At 40.5% G+C, this 22718-nt stretch overlaps 1 protein-coding gene across 2 annotated transcripts in view; it reads right to left on the reverse strand.

Annotated features, from left to right (window-relative positions):
• Positions 1 to 731: 731 nt before the first annotated feature.
• The window catches only part of SCTR (secretin receptor), an 80821-nt gene continuing 58834 nt past the window's right edge, over positions 732 to 22718 (reverse strand). For both annotated transcript variants that reach the window (XM_072613333.1, XM_072613332.1), the window contains 9 exons: positions 22578 to 22675; positions 20393 to 20525; positions 18368 to 18521; positions 15545 to 15605; positions 13556 to 13625; positions 9517 to 9608; positions 9040 to 9166; positions 3712 to 3753; positions 732 to 1844 (listed from right to left, as the gene is read on the reverse strand). In XM_072613333.1, the coding sequence (XP_072469434.1) occupies positions 1671 to 1844; positions 3712 to 3753; positions 9040 to 9166; positions 9517 to 9608; positions 13556 to 13625; positions 15545 to 15605; positions 18368 to 18521; positions 20393 to 20525; positions 22578 to 22675 (951 nt within the window). In that variant the 3' untranslated portion in view covers positions 732 to 1670. The remainder of the gene's footprint in view (positions 1845 to 3711; positions 3754 to 9039; positions 9167 to 9516; positions 9609 to 13555; positions 13626 to 15544; positions 15606 to 18367; positions 18522 to 20392; positions 20526 to 22577; positions 22676 to 22718) is intronic.

Below are 22718 nucleotides of genomic sequence, written 5' to 3' on the forward strand. Positions count from 1 at the left end.
CACACATATATCTGGGGATAAAGGGAGGACAGAGGAATCTTCTCTCACCTTCTTCCCTAAGCACATGGCAGAGAAAGGGAGTCAGGATAAGATTTGGATCATAGGAATATAGAGCTGGAAAGAATCTTAGAAACCATTCTGGTTCAATTTTCACATTTTGTATATGTGAAACTGAGTACCAGAGAAGTTAAGTGACTCCCCAAGGTCATACAGAGAAGAAGTAACAGAGCAAGGATTTGAACCTGTCCTTTGAATCAAAATCCAGTTCTCTTTCCACTTCAGTATGTCTTTTATTAGATTACTACATTAGTTGTCACCTTGGACAGTTCAGGGAGAGTGAGGTATAGAATACAAAACATGTAAATTACAGTGATGGGGGTGGGTGACCATGATGACAGTAGGTGACTCTAGAGGGTAGCATACACTGAAAAAAGTGTATGAGAGGTGAAGAGAGGGGAGAGACAGAAGAGGGTTAGAGACCAAATTTATCGCTTTTCACTACTTTACAAGGGCTGAGAATAAATAGAAGAACCACATGATTCAAAAGGCTACTCTAAACCTTCTGCTACGTATATAGTGACAGAGAAAGATGAAGAGGTCCGTAAAAGTGAACTGGCCTTTCCATCATGTTCCAATTCCTAAGAGTAAGAAGAAACCTAGAATTCCCAATTCCTTCCTCCAAGTACCCCAAAATATCTTTTTTTTCCTATAAATAAAGAATGAATCACCACCACTGTTAAGATTTATTAACACATCCTTTTCTTCTCTTCCCCTTCAGTTGTAGAGCACTAAATAAAACCCCTGTTGTAACAGACTGCTGGTTTTCAAATTTTGAGATTTCAAATTTTCATTTCCAAATGTCTAAATATCCCAACTGGGACTTAGAGATAGCGACCCAGCTGTCCCTACTGAACTTACTCTCTCCCCTTGCCTCTGAACAAAATCACAGAATCCAGAGGGGAAGGAGTCTCAGAGGTCATTCAGTTCAACTTGATTCTGAGTGCATGAATCTCCACTACTCTAATCTCTGACTAGTGGTCATGTAGCTATCACTAGGCAACCCATTCTGTTATTGGATAGCTATCCTTGCCAAAAAGTTCTTACACTGAGCCACAATCTGTATATTTGTAACTTCCACCAGTTGGTTTCAGTTTTGCCTATGGAACCATATACATCAGTCAGACATACTTTCTCTTCCATGGGACAGCCCTTCAAATATTCAAAAATAGTTTTTTTCCTGAAAATACCCAGATCCTTCCATCATTCTTCCTATGACATATTCAAGTCTCTCCTCCATCCCAGCCATCTTGCGCTGCACATGCTCAACACAATTGTAATTTCTTTGCTTTGGGGATTCCTCTTCTTCTATCTCAGAGAGACCTGACCAAGAACTGAGGGAGGGAGGTAATCAAGTGAGATCAGGAGCTGGCATTCTAAAGAAAGGAAAAAGCAAAAGGAAGTATAACCAGGCTGGGAACATGGAAGTTGTCCCTGTAGCTGTGGAAGGTATTCTGCCATCTCGATGGTTCCCTAAAGTGTGATGACCTCTCAGAAAAACCTATCTCTACTGATGCCTATTGACACTTAGACATTTCTAGAGCAGTCCAGTGCTTGTCGGTGCTCCCAATCCCCTCACCAATACCTCCCCCATCCTCCTAGCCCCTGGTCCCTCAGATGACACTGGCTTTCCAAGCAGTTCCTCTGCCCTGCTCCAATGAGTTGGTTTTAGTCATGTGAGTGAGGCCACTGGCTCCACTGCTGAAAGAGGAAGTCAGCGATGGACGAGTCCAGAACCAATTATTCAAGTGCCGCTGCCGCCACTTTCTCTGGATTTCCAGTTGCACCTGCCCCCGGAGACAAGAAGAGCATCTTCTAACCAACATGATTTCATACTCATTCTCAGCTCTCCCTCTCTGCTCCTGCTGGGCCACAAACCTGCAACCCTCTTCTGTTCCTTCCTGGCTATTCACCCCTCAGGAGAATGTAAGCACTCAACCTTTTCTCTTTTGTTTTTGTGTTCCCAGTACTTAGAATAATGCCTCGAAAATAGCAGTGCTTAATACATGTCTGTTGATTGATTTCTATTTTTCATGGTCCAGCTCCAGTTCCACCTTGCCCAGAAAACCTTTAGCCCACAGCGATTTCCCTCTCTCTTCTGTACTTCTTTGGCATGTCTAGTCTGTGTCAGCCATTTAAGACTCAATCTCATACTGTCTTAGAACTAAATGCTATGTTAACTTAAGAGAGATGGATTTTTTTTTCTTAACAAATTCACCACAATTCATACTTTCAAATAAGTGTTGCTCCCAACAAACTAGTCACCTCTGGAGTAGATTTATTCCAATGATGCTGCTCATTTGGAATCACCTTATAGACATTCTTTCGACTCTCCTCCATGGTAGTGACACATCTCTCCCCTTTAAGGAAAACTCGACTTTTTGGAAATGGCTCAGAACATAAGTCTAATGAATAAAGTAAGCTAAGGAGGGCAGTTTTTGTTCAAGACTGAAGTAATGAGAACCTATCTTTCATGGTTCATAAATGAACTCTGAAGGTCATCTCAAAGAAGTTCCTGAACCATTTTAAACCAACTTAATGTTGGAATAAGAATTAAGCCTCCTTGAACCCAAGGGTATGCAGGTAAATGTTGAACAACCAGCTTTTTTAGGAGAAAAAAATGTACATGTGACACACTTTAAAGTTTAATGTTGATTATTAACATTTTCTTTGTCACTTTCTTTAGTTTAGATGATCCCCAAAACTAAGCACTGATTTGCACTGTTTGCTGATTTTTAGATGCAAATAATTACACTGAAAATTTAACAATCAACTCTCACCAGTCCCCACAAGCTGGCTCCATCACACCCCTCCCTCCATATCTAAAAATGGACTATTTTGAAGAGGAAAATAGAAAATTTTGATTATTCATTCTCTTTCCTCTGTCCAACTAAACTACCAGCTCATTGAAAGCAAGGACCACATCTTACAAAGGCAAGAGCCCAAATAAAGTTGCCCTAATATTATTTCATGGTAATATCATATAAATAAATCCCCAAAATGGAGTAGAAAACACCTCTGTACCATAATTTATAACAGTTTTTGCTGTCTCTAATATGCTGTCTCCTATGCAGCACCCAATACAAAGTGTGGGACAGAGCAAGAACTTACCAAGTAATTGGTGACTTATTGGTACACCCTCCTAACCATCTCTCCATTCCAGGGGATCAGTGAAGGGATGGGAAAAATTGCATTTATTACTGATTCTGTAATCAGTACATGGGGAGATGAGGAGAAGACTCTGAAAATGAGGAGTCTCTGAAGACTGATATATCCTGGAATAGGGCAGTCAGCATAGAAGCAGGGGGCTATCCAACATGACCAACCCCTCTAATGCCTCAGGGGATTTAAAGGAATCTTATATTTTCTTCTCATGATTTCTTTCTTCCTAGGTTCTCAAATGCCATCTTCAACAGGAGCCAAATGACATGACCAGAGGCATCCAAAAGAAGTCAAAGCAGCTATAAACTATGTGTCACTCAAAGTCTAGAACCAGGCTGGCAGTTGACCTGAAACTGGGTGTCTGTTCCTCTGGGTTTGTCCCAAGATCTCCTGCCCCCTGGCACCCACCCATTCTAGACATTCCTCCAAGGTACCTTTTCTTCCCTGTACCATAAATCTTTGACTCTTCTAAAGTAGTCTATGAATACCTACCTCCCCATTGAGGAAGCAGTAAAGGATAGCCACCACCAAGCCCTGCCAAGGGAAAAAGCCGCAATGTTAGAATGTTAAAAAGGCAATCTAACTGGCCCAATCTAGAACTCTCTGACAAATGTGTCTTAGGGCAAGAAAAGCAGATTTCTCCATGGAAAGCATCATGGTACAATGGAAAGAACACTGGTTCTGCAAAGGACCTGGGTCCAAATTCTAGGTCTGATGATTACTACCTGTGATTCAGGCAAGTCAGTCGCCCCAGGCCTCAGTTTCCACATCTGTAAAATGAAAGGGTTGGAGTAGGATGGCCTCTTTAGTCCATGGCAGCTCTAGATCTAAGATCCCATGATCTGCTATGCCCTCTAACCTTCCATTTCCACCCACAGGATATGAGACTGCTCCAGCCACCAAAACAACCTAGTACATCAGATTTCTTCTAAAGACAACATGATTGGTATCATGCATGGAGTGCCATACTTGGAAGATCTGGGTTCAAATCTTGCCTCCAATACCTACTAGCTGTAGGACCCCTGGGTAAGTCACTTAACCTTTTAGAGTTTCAGTTTCCTCTTTTTTAAAGTGGGGATGATAATATGTGGAAGTTAGGGTTAGTACGAGGCTCAAATGAGCTAATGAACCAGATAGAATTTAAATTATCATAATTTTACAAAACTGTTGGAACTCAGGGTACATTTCTCAGTGCTACTCCCTACTCAGTGCACTTTTACATCCACTTGCCCAAGCACCTGAAATACAAAGTATTCCCCCGTGCTTCTCTTCTTCATTAATCCATGTCCTGTCCTCTCCTTCAAATCCTCATTCCAGATTCAGCTTTCTCTCCAAAGCCTTTCACTGATTTATTACACCCCACAGTGTCCCCTCCTTCCTCATTTGTGTCCACACTTCCATCTTCTTTTTATATATTAATTAGTCCCTTGTAAGCAGCCTTTTTACTACTGAGACTGTGAGAGCTGAAGAATATTTATTCAGTCTCTTTTACTGCATTTAGTTCTCTCTACAATATCTTCCCTCAGTGACTACCCACTGTGGAGTACAGAAGTCAAACACACCCCAAAGAGTGAGTGTAAATTCCATGCTTTGGCTTGACTCTGTGCTGGGATTCCCAGGGCCAGCCTGTGGCAGAGATTTCCTCTACAACCTCTATTTCCAGGTTTGGTGATTCTGGCCCTTTAACAGCAGGTGCACAATGCCCTCTTATTGCTCCCTGGCTGCCCTTTTTCCCGTTAACCATTATAACCTGTCTTGGACACATAAAAACTCTGCTCAGCACTTCCCAGTTAGGGCCAGAGTCTTAAAGCCAATTTACAACTCTCAGTAAGCATGAGTCACGAAAATCTGCCAACACCCAAGCATTACCAACAATCTTTGAAAAATGTCAAATTTTATGAAGATTACAATATTGCATTCAGAAACAGATACGACAAAAGGAATAAATGTAGGCACAGTATTTAGACACATTTATCCTCTGGCCAACAGGCTTTTTGGAAGATCCCTCGCACTAAGTTTATTTAGGAGTACACTGGCTTATCTAAACAGATAACAAAGGCCAATAAAGAAGACTGTATTTCCTTTACTTTACAAAAATAGTCGATCTCTTTTAGCTCCTGAGTAAAGCTCAGATCTCTTTGACTAGCATTCAAGGCCCTTCACAATCTGGCACCAACTTATCTTTTCAACTTTATCTCCTATTATTCCATTCCACCCATTATATGTTCCTGTCAAACTGAACTCTTCCCTGCACCTGAAAATACACTGTGTTCCCCCACCTCCATACCTTTGCTCATGTTATTCTCTATGCCTAGAATGCTCTCTTTTCCCTTTGCCTATTGAATTCCTACTCAGACTTTAAAAGTCCAACCCAAATCTCACCTTGTCTCAGAAACCTTCCCCAATTTTCCCTGTCTGTAACAACCTTTCCTCTGAGATTTGCATAGCATATTGTTTTCTCTCTGTTTAATGCATTTATCATGGAATTGTGTGTTTTATAATGTTCAGTACTGGTGCAATCCTCCTATTAGACTACATGCTCCATGAGGGTAGGGATCTTATATTTTGAAACTCTGTATCTTCCTTTGCACAGTTCTCTGCAACCGTAGGGACTTAATGAATGTGTATTATTGTTGGGCAGAGGTACCATGTTTTATATCTCTCTATTCTTTCTGTCCTTCCTCCCCTACTCTCTTCTCTCAATCTATCACAAAGGAAGAAAAGATTTTGTAAATTAATTCACACTAAGGCATTAATATAATTTTTTAAACTACCCAATTACATTAGAATTTGTATTTTACTTTCTCATGGCTCTTCCCATTCATTCGAATTCTTCTATACAACATGACTAATGTGAAAATATGTTTAATAGGAATGTATATGTAGAGCCTATATCAGATTGCATGCTGTCTTGGGGAGAGGGGAGGGGAGGGAGGCAGAAAAAATGTAAAACTTATGGAAGTGAATGTTAATAAATAATAAATAAACTTAATAAAAAATAAAATGATATAATAAATTTTGCACATCATCAATAAAAAAAGAATTTGTATTTTAACAAGAGATGAAGTTATGACCAAAGAAATGACTGTTCAGTAGAAATTCAAACATCAGCAACAAGTCAACAGTGAAGATATTTGGGGCAAAAAGTCTTGCTGGTGATCCTTAAATCACGCTTAGTGAAAGTCACTCCCTAGTTCAAATATGTGTAAGGCTAGACCTGCCAACTAATTCATGCACCATCCCTCCAACAGTGAGTGGCTCATCCTGGCCAGGAGAGAGTAGGAAGCCAGAGCCAGTGAAAAAGCAGCCTGCTTACTTAGTTTTTTCCTAGTTGTACAGTCATTATCCTCAGAAAGAACTGACTTTATATAAGCAAATTTGAAAGTTCATTTTTTTCTCATGTGAGTTGTCAGTAAAAAAAAAAAAAGTCTTATGAAAAATTCATAAAGTATTTTTTTTTTGCCTTTGACAAGTCACACAGATGAAAAGTAGCTGAGTGGACTCAACTTGGGTGTTCAGAAGGACTGACCACAAACCACTACTTCAGGAAAACAGAAAGTCTCAGTCCACGAGGAAATGTGGTGGAATAGGCTCTGAGCTTGAAGTTGAGAAACATGAGGTCTCATCCTGCTTCTTATACTGGCTAGCTCTAGCTGTGTGACCCCAGGCCCATCATTCCAGCTCTCCTGGCCTTTTTCTCAGTGGCCAGTGAAGTTAATGCCACCTGCCCTACCTACTTCTACTCAGGAATATTACAAGGATTCAATTAGACAATCAGATGTAGCACTTTGAATAGAAGCACTTGGGAACATTAAAAAGTAGCAGGCAATGTAAATTATTTCTTTTCATGATACAAAATTCTCAGGGAATTCCATGACTCCTATAATGGGACATCATGGAAGCACAGTCATCTAAGCTCTCTTATTTGTCTTTGCAAACAGGAGTATGAGGATCTTAACAAACAGGAGTATGGAATCTTAACAAAGATAGGGTAGGCCCTAGGGCCACTAAAATTGGTGGGGAGACCCTAATGAGGCTTATACTCCAGCATCTAGAAACTACTGAGTTTCACACCTAATAAAAGACCAATAACTTTAAAATAGTGGTCCTTTTGATGAAAAATGCTATCCACCGCCAAAGAAAGAGCTGATGGGGTCTGACTGCAGAATGAAGGGTACTATTTTTCACTTACTTTATTTTTTTCTTGGGTTTTTTGTTTTTAATTTGTGTCTTCTTTTACAACATGACTAATATGGAAATGCTTTGCATGATTGTACATGTGTAACATATTAAATTGCTTACTCTCTCAGGAGGGGAGAGGAGGGAATTTGGAACTCAGAATTTTTCAAAATGAATGTTAAAAATAGTTTTGATGTAATTGGGAAAAATTAAAATTTATTAAAGCAAAAAATGCTAGATCTGATCATAATAAATAAATGATGAAAGAATTATTTTTACATCTAATTAGAAAAAAAATAAATTTTCTAAAAGGGAAAAAATAGTGGTTCTTTCTCTCTAACTCCTAACCTGCTACCTAGGCAACTCTAAAGTAGCTTTTAAACAGTAGGGACATCTCATCTTGTCCTAAAGTCTCTGTTTCCCCAATACCCCGTCCCTATGGGGATGTGCGTCCCATGGTCTCTTCTTTACCTTCAATACTGAATTTGTTATTAAAAGTTGATGTAAAGGGTATATTTTATTCTACTTGCCCTGGAGGCCAACAGTCCTAGTCAGGACTCTGGGAAGGTGCTTTTGGCATACATCTGTTTGAGTGATTTAAAGAAAGCCGATTTAAAGAAGGGAGAAATCTGTCCTTCCAACCCAAAGATACTCTCAAGGATACTTAGGATCATGTAATCCTAGATCTAGAGCTGAAAGAGATCATAAAGGTTTTCTAGTTCACATCTTATTTCATAGATGACGAAACTGAGGCTCAAAATCATATAGGTAGTGAATGGCAAAGTCACAACTGGAACTCATGCCCTTTGACTACAAATCTAGCAGTCTTTCCACTGTACCATGATTACTTCCCACTAGGAGCTAGGACATGTCAAAATCTGGATTTCAGCATTATGATTCTGACATTAATAAGCCTCTCCAGAATTCTAGGTTGTCTGCCAAGTATGTCAGCACCAACCCCTATCGTTGTACTTGTCCCACGCACTGGGACAGCAGACATGGAGAGTATCCGGTGCATCCTTGCTCTGTAGGACTCAGTTACAGGATATTATAAAGTACATAAAAAATAACTGTGTTCTATCTATAGAAAGAATTTTACATACATTCTCTTTCTGATCCTTACAACATCCCCCTGAAGTAGGGGATTCTGTGCCCTTACTTTGTAGGTGGGAAGGTAGATGGATAAATTACCCACAGTCACACAGTACATCCAAGATTCAGTTCCATCTCTTATAGCTCACAGCTCAGCACGCTACTTAGTGAGCTAGACACCAAACCAAGCCACATTCTGGGAATTCTTATGAAGGCTCTTGCAGGTCACTGTGGGGTTCTTAAACTGGGGGGTCTTTGAACTTGTTTTTTTTTAAAAAAAAAATTTTGATAAGAGAATCTTTGATAAAAGAATTTTAAAAAAGTATTTTGATAACTGTTTCAATATAATTGGTTTCCTTTGTAAGTCTATGGATTTCACTTTGTGCATTTAAGAAAAGGTCCACCAGATTGCCAAAGGGGTCCATCACACACACACACACACACACACACACACACACACACACACACACACACAAGTTAAGAGCCCCTGTTCTAAGAGGAAATAGGTCTTTTTCTTACAGCTTAAGATTTATATTCTCTGAAAATTACCTGAAATGAGCCAAGTGCCAACTCAAAAACCAGCTTTATCTCGATGGTATCTTCAGGGTAGAGAGCAAAGACAATATAGTGTATACCAAAAAGGGGGATCAGCAGAAGGGTGGACTTGGCCAACCGCCTGTGGATGGATATTAAAGGACATGAGAACAAGATGTGAGCTCCAGTCTGACCCCTTCAAGGCCCAGATCAAACTCACCTCCTCCAGGAGGCCTTCCTTGAATGGGTACAATGTGAGAGTGTGAATGTGTGTGTTTGTGGGTGAGTGAGTGTTTGTGAGAATGTGTGTGTGTGTATGAAATAAGAGGTGGTAGTAATGATAAAATAGCCTGTAAGCTTTTCTTTTAAAGACTATAAGCTTTTTGAGGGTTGGGATGTTGACCTTTATTTCCCTTTCATTCCTCACAGCACAAATTAGAGTGGATGTGTATCAATTACCATTAAGTCTTTGACCACAAGAACTCTACTTACTTGTAATGGTTCATGTCATTTCCTCTCATTTCTGGGGTTTTGAGCTTTTTCATTAGAATCCTTAGAATATTCACAAAAAGGATGAAGTTAACCTGTAAAAGCAAAGGAAGAAAAGTGGCAAAGGTCAGCAAGGACACTCAGATGTTGGTCCTCCGCTACCTCTCATATGCTAGTCTCCCCTTTTTACCATTGCCAAGGCAGTGTAGGATGATAGGCTGAATTTCATAAAGACCTGAGTTGAAATCCTGGCTCTGATGTTTATGAACCTGCCGAATGACCACAGGCAAGTCAAGAGATCATAGATTTACAGCTGGAAGAAAATTTAGAGGCCATCAAGTACAGTTCTTAATTTTACAGATGTAGAGACTGGAGCACGACTTTTTTTTAAGTACCTTGCACAGAGTATCCGAGGCAGGATCTAAATTCAGGTCTTCCCATCTCTAAGTCTAGCACTCTATCCCACTACATCACCCAGCCTAAGTTGTTACAATTTGTAAAACTTTCCTGTCTTTTTCTCTACAATTACCAGCAAGAAAACCTCAAAGAAAATTGTGGGTTTGTTATTAAAACAGCATGGCATATTAGGGATGGGTGGAACAGTAGAAAAAATACTAGATTTGCAGTCAAGGAGACCTGCATTCAAATCTTGACTTTGTCACTTACGATTTATGTGGCCTTGGACAATGTACCTGAGACTTAATTTCCTCACCTGTAAAATGAGCAGGTTGGATGAGATACTAAGGTTCATCTCTAAACTCTAGCACCAGAGCTAAATCTATGGGATGAAATGCTGGAAACCTGTGCCCTCTTTCTCCAGAAATAGCTGAGTGAGGGGAATTTGGGGGAAAGAATGGGTGGTAATGGTCCTCTGAAGACAGTGCCTGAGAATCCTTCACTGGGATGTGAGAGATAGCAGGCTGGGGAACTGATCAGGAGTCTAGGCATGTCTGTCTCAAGGTTCTGCCTCCTTACTTCATGGTGGGCCTAATGATTCCATACCTTACCACAAATTAACCTGATTTTGATTTTATGTACCTGCTGAATGACCACGGACAAGTGAAGAGATCAGAGACTTAGAGCCGGAAGAAAATTTAGAGGCCATCAAGTCCAATTCTTAACTTTACAGATATGGAAACTGGGGCATAACTTGCTGATACAAATTATTAATAAGTGCCAATAAAATGCAGGGTGTTCCGAAAGTCTTAGTGCAGCTTTAAGCTTTCAAAGCTTAAGCTATTTAAAAATAGCTTAAACACTTAAATCTTAAACTATTTAAACATCTATAGTAAGTTATGAAAGCTTAGAACTGCACTAAGACTTTTAGGACACCCTGTAAAGCGATAATTACTAACATTTATACAGGAAGGAAAGAAAGAAGTATTTATTTGGCATGTACTATGTGCTAAGCACTTTACAAATATTAACTCATATGATCCTCATGATAATGCTGTGAAGTAGGTACTATTATTATCCCCGTTTTACAATAGAGGAAAGTGAGGTAGAGAGAAGTTTAAGTGACTTACCCAAGGTCACATAGCTTGTCTGAGGCAAGATTTCAATTCAGGTGTCCTTGACTTCAGGCCCAGCTCTCTATCTAACTATTTAGCTAACAGTACCTACTATAGGGGGCAGCTAGGTGGTACAGTGGATAGAGCACCAGTACAGAAGTCAGGAGAACCTGAGTTCAAGTCTCGCCTCAGACACTTGACACTCACTAGCTGTGTGACCTTGGGCAAGTCACTTAGCCCCAATTGCTTCATCCTGGGTCATCTCCAGTCATCCTGATGAATATCTGGTCACTGGATTCAGATGGCTCTGGAGGAAAAGTGAGGCTGGTGACCTGCACAGCCCTCCCTCACTCAAAACAAAGTCAAGTGCAAGTCATGTCATTATTTCTCTGATGGCACGGTCTTCTTCATCAACGAAGGACGAACGAACATACACACCTGCTATGTAGCAGGCATTATGTTAATTATTATCTCAAATTACAATGATTATCTCAATTGATCCTTACAACAACTCTGGGAGGTATGTGCAATTTTTATCATCCCACTGTACAGATGAGGAAGCTGAAGCAAGCAGTGGTTGTGTCTTGCCCAGCATCTCATAGCTAGGAGGTGTCTGAGGCTGAATTTGATCTCAGGTCTTCCTGAGTCCAGGTCCAGCGCTCTATCCACTGTTCTACTTAGTTGCCTCTAAATATGGAGATGATATAGTATAAGGCAACTAGATGTTGCAGTGGATGGGGGACCTGGACAGGAGTCGGGAGGACCTGAGTTCAGATCTGGCCTCAGCTCTGTGACTTGGGCAAGTCATTTCACTCTGACTCAGTTTCCTCATCTGTAAAACTCTTTGCCAAGAACACCCCAAATGGGGTCATGAAGAGTTGGACACAACTGAAATGACTGGACAACAGCAACAATATAGCATATTAAGGTTTACGTGGCACTCTACTATAAGAACATTGGTACATAGGCACAAGAAAATCAAGGTGACTCAGGAGACAGAGCACCAAGGTCTAGAGTCAGGGAGATAGCAGTTCAACTTCTCCATCAGGTAATTATGACATGTGTGACCACAGGCAAATCATCTAACCTCTCAGTGCCTCAGTTTCTTCATCTGTAAAATGGAGATGCTAATAGCATTCACCCTACAGTATTGTTGTGAGATCACATCAGATATTGTATGTAAGATGCTCCATGAGGTTTAAAGTGATATATGAATAAGAATAATTATTATTATTTATATTATCCCCATTTATAGATGAAAAGTCTGAAGCTTTTATAGGTTCATACAATGAAAAGGTCATCCCATACCTATTATTAGAGCTAATTAGGATTAGGATTCAGAATGGGGTCTTTCTACATTAGGTCTTTCCACTTCACCAGCCTTTAAGGGCTAAAGAGACCTAAGTAAAGAAGTAGAATTCAGCAGGGCAGCCCTCTAACTCCAAGTGCAGTGGTCTTTTTCTTGTCCCACCCATATCTACCCTACCCCACCATCTTAAGGATGATAAGACCTTGTATTTATACAACAGTTTAAGGTTTACTAATTGCTTAAATATTTATCCGTCTCTGGAATGAACACACAATCCTCTTGTAGGTTTTCTAAAGGGATTTCTTGCTGGTAGTTGTAGAGGAAAAGAAAAGGGAAAGTTACAAAATTACAAGATATCTTTTAAAAGATAACCCAGATCTTCCATGAGAAAACCAGATGGAACTAGTCTTGGCTTCCTGAAGACATTCACTGACCTCTTTAATCTCAGTTCTCCCATGACTCAGCCTAGCCAAGGCTTTTCACTGGATCCTTTTGAGGACGGAGGGGCCCCCTTCACGGGTTTTCAGAAGGAATTTTTTCCTCCTGAATCAAGTTTCCTCCATGTGTCTTTGTCCAGGAAGTCATTTCCAACAAAGAAACACATGAAAACTCAGGCATCAATGTTCCTCTCAATATCAAAAGTAAATGGCAGGCTGGCCACAGTCAATTCTCTTTCTAAATACTCATGAAGTACATTTAGTCAAATGTGTTCTGTCTCCAGGAACTACAAAGATTATATCTATTCCTTCTTCCACATGAAAACTCTTTAAATATCTAATGAGTATTATGGCTCTAAGTCTTCTCTGTTCCAGGCTAAACATCCTCTGGTCCTTTATGACATGGTTTTCAGACCCCTCACTATTCCTAGGATCCTTCCTCCAGGTAGATGCTAGGTCATCAATGATCCTCTTAAGATGTCGGGTCAAGCACTGAATGTAACACTATTGTGAAGGCTAATTCTGTTATACCTCCACCAGACCACCAATTCAAACCCTTCTTTTGTTCCTTTAGGTCCCCTGACCCTTGTAAGTTTCACAACACTTAACATGTGTCTTGCTTAGACTGGAACCAACCCGAGTAAGAATAATCCCTCTTCCACGTAACAGTTCTTCAAACACTGGTCCCTATTTCAGTCAGCCTAGGCAACCTGGTGGATTTACTCCAGTATGCTGCCTGGGTCACCTCATCTCAGAGTCAGCCTCCAGAGAGGAAAGCAACTCACCAGAATGGAGACACTTATCGGTCCCCGAATGATCCACCAGATGGATGGCTTGTCATTAATGTCCCAGCACCTAAAGGAAGCACACAGTGTAGGTTGTTGTTACTATATTCATTGTCAGGATAAGACAGATGCCAAAAGAACAGGTTTCATAGAATCATAGACCTAAAATTGGAAGGCATCTGAATATGGCTCAGAAGGATCATTGTACAGCTGAGGCAAAATGAGAATTACGGAAGCTGAATGATTTGCCCTAGTGATGAGGGCTAGGATTCAGACTTAGTCTCTGGGACAGGAAGGGAGTAATTGTTAAGCACTTTACAAATATCATCTCATTTGATCTTCACAACAACCCTGAGGAAGATACTATTATATGCCCACTTTACAGTAGAGGAAACTGAGGCAGATAGCAGTTAAGTATTTTGTTCAGGGTCACCCAGCTGGTAAGTATCTGAGGCTGGATTTGAATTCAGGTCTTCCTGACTCCAGGCCCAATATTCTAGTCATTGTGTTAGCTAGCTACAACTTCATCAGTCTTTCCTTTACACCATGATATTTCCCCCAAGTTACTCCTCAATAGCAAATGTGGAACATTTCTGTGGTCCTGACGCTTTGTGAAGCTGTGTGAGCTGGCAGCTGTAGAATCAGCCTGGCAGTGCCCCAAATGCTGAGCTACTCAGCTCTTTCTTGTGGGCACCGGAAACTTTCCAGCTGAAGAAACTAGAAGTTAGGGCTGAAAGGCAGTCAGCATTGCTGAGGGGATGAAATGCTGGATTCTGAGTCAGGAAGATCTGGGTTCAAGTCTCATCTCTGACATAAGCAATCATTTAATTTTTCTCAGCTTCTCTTTCCTTATCTGTAAAATGGGGACAATAATTACACCTACCTCCTGGGGCTATTGGGAAGATCCATTAAGATCCACAATCATCTTTTTTATTATTTTACTCCATTATGGACTTTAGTTCATAAACTTAAAAATAAATAAATAAATGAAGAACAAAACAGAGCAAAACAAAAGATATGTCAGGGGCCTTGACCTTGGTCCATCTGACCTCAGCTGGTGCGGAACTTCTCAGCTGTAACTTTCCCCTGATCCCTGAACCAGGGAAGACTCTGTCAGGCCCCAAAAACCTGGCTCAGTCACAGCCCTTGGTGGGGCCCAGAGAACTTACTCATAGCTAACTGCATTTCAGTGATGGGGACGGAGTTAAGATTTCTCCACAGCAGGTATCCTCAAACTTTCTGATCATACGACCCCCTCCACTCTCATCTCCCCTTTGCTTGCCACCTAGATTGCCCCACATTTCCACCCCTTCACCCTTGCCACCACTCTGACATCCCCAGAAGAGTCCAAGGTTGGTCATTCAGTCACTGCCACTAACAAATAACTGTGCCAACTGCGATCTCTCTCATGGCATCACAGGAATCTTAAAAGCTTGGATTGGGAGGGAGGGGTGCAGAGGGAGGACTCAGTAGGAGATGGAGAAAACTAGCCTTTAGTTTATTAAAACCAGAGTCAATTAAAATATTTGCTATGAGAGGTTTTTCTTTTTCCTTCTTCCAGTGGGTAGGAGGGAGAAAAAATAAATGTTGGTTCATTGAACAGTAAAATAGGATTAAGAAAAGAAAACCACTGAATGACTATTTGAAGTTCTGAAACCTGGTTTCCCTCTGGTATTGCAGCCTGTTGTAAAGATCAAGCTAAGAAGGGAGAATGAGAAGAGAGCCCAGAAATGGAAGGAAGGTGGTCCAGCTCATTCATAGAACTCTGTCAACACTGCCCAACAAGTATTTGGAGTGTCACAGCTCAGGTTTCCAAGGACATATCAGAGCCCTCCTATCTCCTAACATCCTCCTCCCTCATCCCTCCACCCCAGTTTGAGAAATATGACTCTCCTTGGAAGTACCCATAAGCCTCCTTTCTAAATGCCAAAGTACTGAGTTGTAGCATGACCCCTTCATCTCTTTTCACAAACATGGCTGATAACTTACCCATCATTTTCCAGAAGGTGTCGAGCGATTGCCCATGGTATAACACAAGCTGCTGGGGAACCTGGGAGTTTAACAAAAAAAAAAGCACAACTCATTTCTCCATGTGCCTATAGTGAACAGATCAATCAGTTCCCCATGTGCATCTGTGATTTTGTTTGTGTCTCCATAGTAAATCCCTTAGCATCTTCTGCTGATCTCAAATTAAACTGCTTCATAGATTATTGGACTGTTCTAACAGCTTGGCTGGAGGGTTTGAGGGATCTACCCTCCCATTATAGCCTGTATAGGGCCAGGAGTTAGTTCTTTGAGAACCTGGGCCAGTCCTAGGAGGATCCCTAGTGCCTGCATACAGTAAGCACTTAATAAATGCTATTGATTGGTTGATAGATGTTTGATGAAGGGAGAGGTTTGGGGCTCCTTGGACAATGAGGATTTCTCCACTAGGGTGGATGGAGCAGAGTGTTAAACAATGTAAAGAGCTAAGCTAAGACTGAGTCAGTCTGGCTCTATCAAGGCCAAAATTACTGATACGTATATATATGATACATACATACATACATATATATATATATATATGTATATATACATACACACACACACACATACATACATACATATATACATATGCACACATATACACATACACACATACACACATATATACATGCATATACACACATATATGTGTACATGTATATATAATATCATTTATAATTTTTATAACATATGATTTGTAAATATTGTAATAGAACATGAAGCTGTAAGAAATCTTAGGACTCTAGTCCAATGCCCTCACTTTATAACTAAGTAAAACTGAGGTCAGACCTGTTAAGTGATTTTCCCAAGGTCACATGGGGAGTAAATAGCAGAGCCAGGATTTAGACCCAGATCTTTGGGATCCAAATACAGCCTTCTTCCCACTATCCAAAACTAACTCCCTTGGGTTTTATCCCCATAGGGACCACAAAACTTTGGAGGGATCATAGGTCCTGAGTTAGAAGGGATCAGAGGCCATGTGGTTCAATCTCTTTAAATGAGGAAACTGAGGCCAGGAAGGATATAACTTGCTCAAGTTCACCATGGTAATAAGTCTCAAAGATGGCATTTAAACCAAAGGCCTCTGACTCCAGAGCTAGCTCTTTCTACCACAACAGGCTACTTTTCTGTGATCACAGTTGAATTATGCTCTCTGTATCCCTTTTCCTACCCCCATAAACTCCCACCCCCAGTCCTGGACAGCTATTCTGAATAGGAATCCAAAGATTTGAGGAAAGATAATTGCATAGTTTGGTACAACTTCTTTCCCGTGCATAAAAAAACAGTTCAATATCAGAACTAATAACTCTGAGTCATTGTTTTTACAGTAGGACAAACTTCAGACTTCTCTGAGTAACTTCTCCACCATGCCCAAGCTGGTAAACTTCTCTACCCCACCCCCCTTTCAGCTTCCTATTATATTTTGTTTTCCCTCATTAGATTGTAAACTTCTTCAGGGTTCAGACTGTCTTTTTTCTTTTGATATTTGTACCACTAGGGTTTTTCCCAGTGCCTGGCACGTAACAGGTGCTTAATAATTATTTATTGAATTGAATTTATCATAACAATATTAATCCCTTGGATTAGGATGGCATTTTATAATTTTTTAAAGCATATTTTGCATTTCATGTACATAATTTTATTGTTGTTCAGTCGTGTCTTACTCTTTATGACCCCATTTGAGGTTCCCTTGGCAAAGATACTTGAGTGGTTTGCCATTTCTTTCTTCAGCTCATTTTACAGATGAGAAAACTGAGGCAAAGAGGGTTAAGCGACTTGTCCAAGGATAAGTGCCAGAAGTCAGATTTGAACTCAGGAAGATAAGTGCTTTTACCTCCAGGCCAGGCACTCTATCCACTGTGCCACCTAGCTGCCCACAATTTTACATGCTCCTTTAAGAACAATGTGAGGCAAGTAAAGCCTCAGTTTTTCCATGTTATCTCTCCCAATGAGAATTTGAACTCCTTGAGGACAGAGACTATCTCATGCCTTTGTCTGTATCCTCAGTGCTAAGCTTGGTGCCTGGCACGTACTAGGCACTTAAATGCTTGTTGGTTGACTGGTTATATCATTCCTCCACATACTCTATAGTCCAAATAAACTAGATTCCTTGCCATCCTCATACATGTCTCACATTTTTCTGCCTGCAAATCTTTGCTTGCATGATTTCATGTTTCTTGAAATGCTTTCTCCCCTCTTTGATCCTTTAAAGTTCAATTCAAGTGCCACCTCTTCCAAGAAGCCTTCCCTGACCTTTCTAAGTCAGTAAATCTCACAGAGCACTTTGTCCCTCCCTATTAATTTATAATGCATTATTTTGTATTGTAGTTATTTGTGAGTATTTCCCTCCTCAAGTATAATTCCATGAAGGAAGTGTTCATGTCCTAGCTAAACTTTGCATCTCTCCCAGCATCTAGTAAAGTGTTTACCCACAGGAGATATTAATAAACATTCACTGAATTTAGGATTTCATGAGAATTTAGATGAGAATTTTACATGGAAGAACAGTGAGAACATGGTGGATGAGGTCAATTGAAACTAGTTTTGAATGTCAGGAGAAAGAGTTATAGAATCTCTGAGCTATTACAGGCCTTAGAGATCACCAACGCCAATCCCCTACTTTTACAGATAGGGAAAATGAAACTCACAGACAATAAGTGACTATCCAAGGTCATGTAGGTAGTTAACATCAGAACTGAGACTAGAACCAATATCTCCTAACTTCTAGTCCGGTGCTGTTTTCATTCAACCACCTAGCTGACATGTTATTGTTGAAGAGGAACATACCCCATCCAAAGATGATAAAGTATTGGAGAACTTTTTTTTCTGAGAAGAAGGAGATGACCAGAAGGGTATGCAGATAGAGGCCTTCTACCAGCAGCCAGCTGTAGTTGGTCAAGATACAGTACTGAAAGAAGATCATGAAGGTTTTACAGCCAGCCTGAGGAGATAAAAAGACAAACTGAGCCACTGCCAAGTGAAGGAATCATGGAGGGGAGGCTGGTACAGAGATGGGGGGCAGGGGAGGGAGGGTCTGAGGCATAGCTCTGGATGGGAGGCTGGGTCTCTTCTGGACTGTATCTACTCTTTGGTCAAATTCTCACTGATGGAAAGACCAGTGTAGAAAAGAATTCTGGGGTGCAGACTTCCCTAGGAAACAAAATTCAGACTCCAATAAACTCAACAACACCCCTGTCAGACTAAGAACTGTATGGAGAAGCCCATTAGCTACAAAGAGAGAAGACAAAGAATCACAGTCACAGAATGAGAAAGCTAGAAGGGAAATCGAAGAAAGATTAAAGGAAAGACTGATTTGGTTAGGGATGATCAATCACCTCCAACTTAGACACAATACAAGAAAATTCAGGGTTCCCCTGGGGTAGGAAAATGATGCAGAAGTAGGGAACCTGTGGCCTCAAGGGCACATGTGGCCCTCTAGGTCCTCAAGCGCGGCCCTTTGACAGAATCCAAACTTCACAGAACAAATCCCCTTAATAAAAGGATTTGTTGTATAAAACTTGGACTCAGTGAAAAGGTCACACCCAAAGACTAAGAAGGCTACATATGGCCTTGAGGCCACAGGCTCCCCACCCCCAACCAATGTCTCACAGGTATGGGCAGAGCTAGGTCTGGAATACAAATCAGTTCAGTGCTTTTTCCTCTACAATTCTGAGTGACTTTTGCACAGACAACTGTCTAGGTAGGGACAACACAGTCCTGACCCTACGGAAGTCCCCAGTTGATAAGAGAGGCCAATCTTTGTCCCCAAGGAACTTCTGGTCTCGTAGAGGCCTCAGGACAAGACACATGAAAAGGATGACAATATGAAGGAAAAATAAAGAGATCGGTGCAGATTCATATATCTGTTAGGTACTTTATACAATAAACCATATGGGCATATGATCAGTGTAGGTGGGGGAAAGAGTGAGGGGTGAGAGCAGGAGTACTTTTGAACAGTTTCTCAAAAACAAACAAAAAACTTGAAGCAAATCAGTATTTTCTTTCATCTTTTCTCAGAAAATTATATTAGTAATAAACTTTGGAATGTCTGTGTTGGAGTTCAAACCTCTAGATTTGTCTTTGTAAATCTGAGAATCATCATTTATATTTAAGTACCACTTAAAAGTTTGCAAAGGACTTTAAATACATGATCTCATTTTATAAAGGAAAATAAGCAAAGGACCAAGAAAATCTGCCTTGAAATGGAAAGAAAGGTTGGATCTCATGGACTTGAACTTGAGTCAGAGGATTTGAAAGCCAGAGAACTAATAGTTATTCCATGTGCCCCTAGGCAACTATTTAGTTTAGTGGGGAGGGAACAGAATATTCCTTGGTAAGTAGATTTGAATAGTAAAATATAGAATTTGAGAATTTGGCAACATAGCCATTTAGATACAATAAGATTTCAAAAAAAAAATTAGGGTTCAGGAAGACAAGAGTTGAACTGAAGAAGAAGGATTAGCAGTTGATGAAATTATCTTTGCTTCTATTCCATATTTTGGTCTTGCAAGTGAGAAGTGTCAAACATACCATTCTCAGGTCACATCCAACACTCCTGAGTAGAGCCCAAACCAGATTAAAATATTACTAGAAAATATTTGACAAAATAAAAATATAATAAAACATAGATAATATTAATATGCAGTTTTCTATGTCAATGTACAGCCTGCAGGGATCTTTAGATGTGGCTTAGTAGCCCCCATTTCTATTTAAGTGTGACACATTGATTATGCTATTGTCCCTTTCAGGGACAGCATTATGAGAACAGCTCAGCCCTTCCTTCAGATACAAACCAGAACTCCATTGGTTTACCGTATAGCCATCACAGTGGGCAACATCATTGGAGGAGTACAGTACTACATCCTTGATGAGATTAGACAAGGCCCTCAGGATGAAGGATACAAACAGGTGCATGTGGATGTAGTTCCGAGTACAGTGAAGTTTCCTGTGATAGAAGAAATCATCCCTTAGAGCTAGAAGGAAACATAGAGGCTACCAAGTCCAACCTTCTCATTTTACAGAGGAGGAAAATGAGGCCCAAAGAGGGGAAATGACTTGTCTAAGGTCAAGGAGCTACTGAGTAGAAGAACCAAGGACACCCAGCTCCCAGTACTATGCTTTTTCCTCTATCTCCATGTTGTTCCCATTAAAAAGATCCTAGTAAGTTTCATCTAGCAAATCCTGGCTTACTCCAAAGGTACTATAACTCCTAATTTATATATCATTTCTCCTCCTTAAAAGTTTAAAGTGCTTTGACATCCCTTATCTTCTGTCTAATTGGGAGAGGACAAAGATTATTCTCCCAATTTGACAGGTGGCAAAACTGTGGCCCAAATGACCTTTCAGAGTCATACAACGAGTCAGTTGGAGCTGGGGCTAAAACCCAAGTATCCTGTTTCCCAAGGCCAAGGTTCTGCACCAAACTGCCCTGGTCTGAATCTGGAGACAGGGAAGAAATAAGAAGGAAAGAGAACCTCAAGGAGAAAGGTGGTATTCCTAGGGATTGATATTATGAAGTATGTGACTCTCATTGGCTCTGAAGCCCTTCACAATGCCCAGGATCTCCCACCCATCTACCCCCAGAATCACTGTTCCTACCCAGACTATAAAAAAGAGGATTACAAAGTGACTGAATAAAGAAATTATTCCCTAGATTGATCAAGGAGGAGGATCTCTTCCTGAATGTTCCTTAAAAGAAAGGCCTTCTGAGCTCTAGAGATCTTTCACAACCAAGGCAAATTTATTCTGATTTCTCCATTTTCTGATTATCATTACAAAATGAGGAGAGAAAGAAGACATTCTTAACATGACTAATATAAAACAGGAGGAAAATTCCATTCAGATTTAGACAGAAGCCATTAAATAATTGTTGGAGATAAAGCAGATTTTCTTTCCTGATTTAAGTTAGCTTCCTTCGATATTCAAGTGAGTAGGTGGCTGGAAGAAGCCAATTTGTAATTAAACATTTGTTAAAGATATCCCATAAAGCTCCATATGGGCAATTAAGAGACAACTATGTTGCCCAACCAGTCTCTGTCTCTGTCTCTGTCTCTCTCTCTCTTCCCTTCTTCTCTCCCCTCCCCCTGACACACCCCCACCATTTAAGTCACAAGAGAGACACACGAATGCATGTTGATGGAGCTAAGAATGAGCCCACCCATTCCAGAAAACAATTTAGAATTACATGAGGTAAGTTACTAAACTGTTCTTATCCTTTGACTCGACAATCCTGCTGAGGGGAGAATGTACCACTAATGTTATTCAAGGTATGTCTGATGATACATACCAAAGTATTTATAGTAGCGCTTTTTGTAGTAGCAAAAACTTGGAATTAACAGTCGGGATACGTCTGAACAAATTAAAGCGAATGTAATGGAGTTCTACTGAGCTGTAAGAAACAATGACTATGAGGAATTCAGAAAAACATGAGGAGACAGTGTGAGATAAGCAGAACTAGGAAAACAACGTAAACAGAAATTATAATGATCGAAAACAACAAACACCAAGGTAGCTGAACTCAGATTAAGAGGAATAACTAATAGTGATTGCATAGGATAGGCCATGAGACATACTTCCCTCCTCTTAACAGAGAGATGGGAGAATTACCTCTGTTGAATGAAATCAATGTTTTGGTTTGTTTTCATAGTTTTAGAAAGGACCTTAGAAATCATCTAGCCCAACCCTTTCATTTTACAAATGGGGAAACTCAGATCAGGGAAGGTAAAGTGACTTTGCCAAGGTCACAGAAATATAAGCAGCAGAGCCAGGACTTGCAATGTCCTCTGACCCTAAATCCCGGACTGTTCCACTGTACCAACAGGCTTTGCTTTTCTTTGTGACAAAGGAGAGTTCTATGTGGTAGCAGTAGGAGGGATATTGGGATGTATTAGTGATATGAAAGGAAAAAGACACCAAGAAAAATATATTTCTTTAATCAGTCCAAGGTCAGTGCCCACCGAAGTCTGCCAGAAATTGAAGACTGGCAGCGTCTCCTCACCGGAAGGCAATGAGAATGCCCAGAGCAATCAAGAGCATCACCAAGGAGGTGCTGTAGCCCACAGTATACACGACTTTCAGCTTCAATAAGGAGGAGTGCTGAAAGGAGAAAGAAGCAGAAGTGAGTCCTACTCCTATTACC

This window comes from Notamacropus eugenii, chromosome 5 (genome assembly GCF_028372415.1).
Source record: "Notamacropus eugenii isolate mMacEug1 chromosome 5, mMacEug1.pri_v2, whole genome shotgun sequence".
Classification (NCBI taxonomy): domain Eukaryota; kingdom Metazoa; phylum Chordata; class Mammalia; order Diprotodontia; family Macropodidae; genus Notamacropus; species Notamacropus eugenii.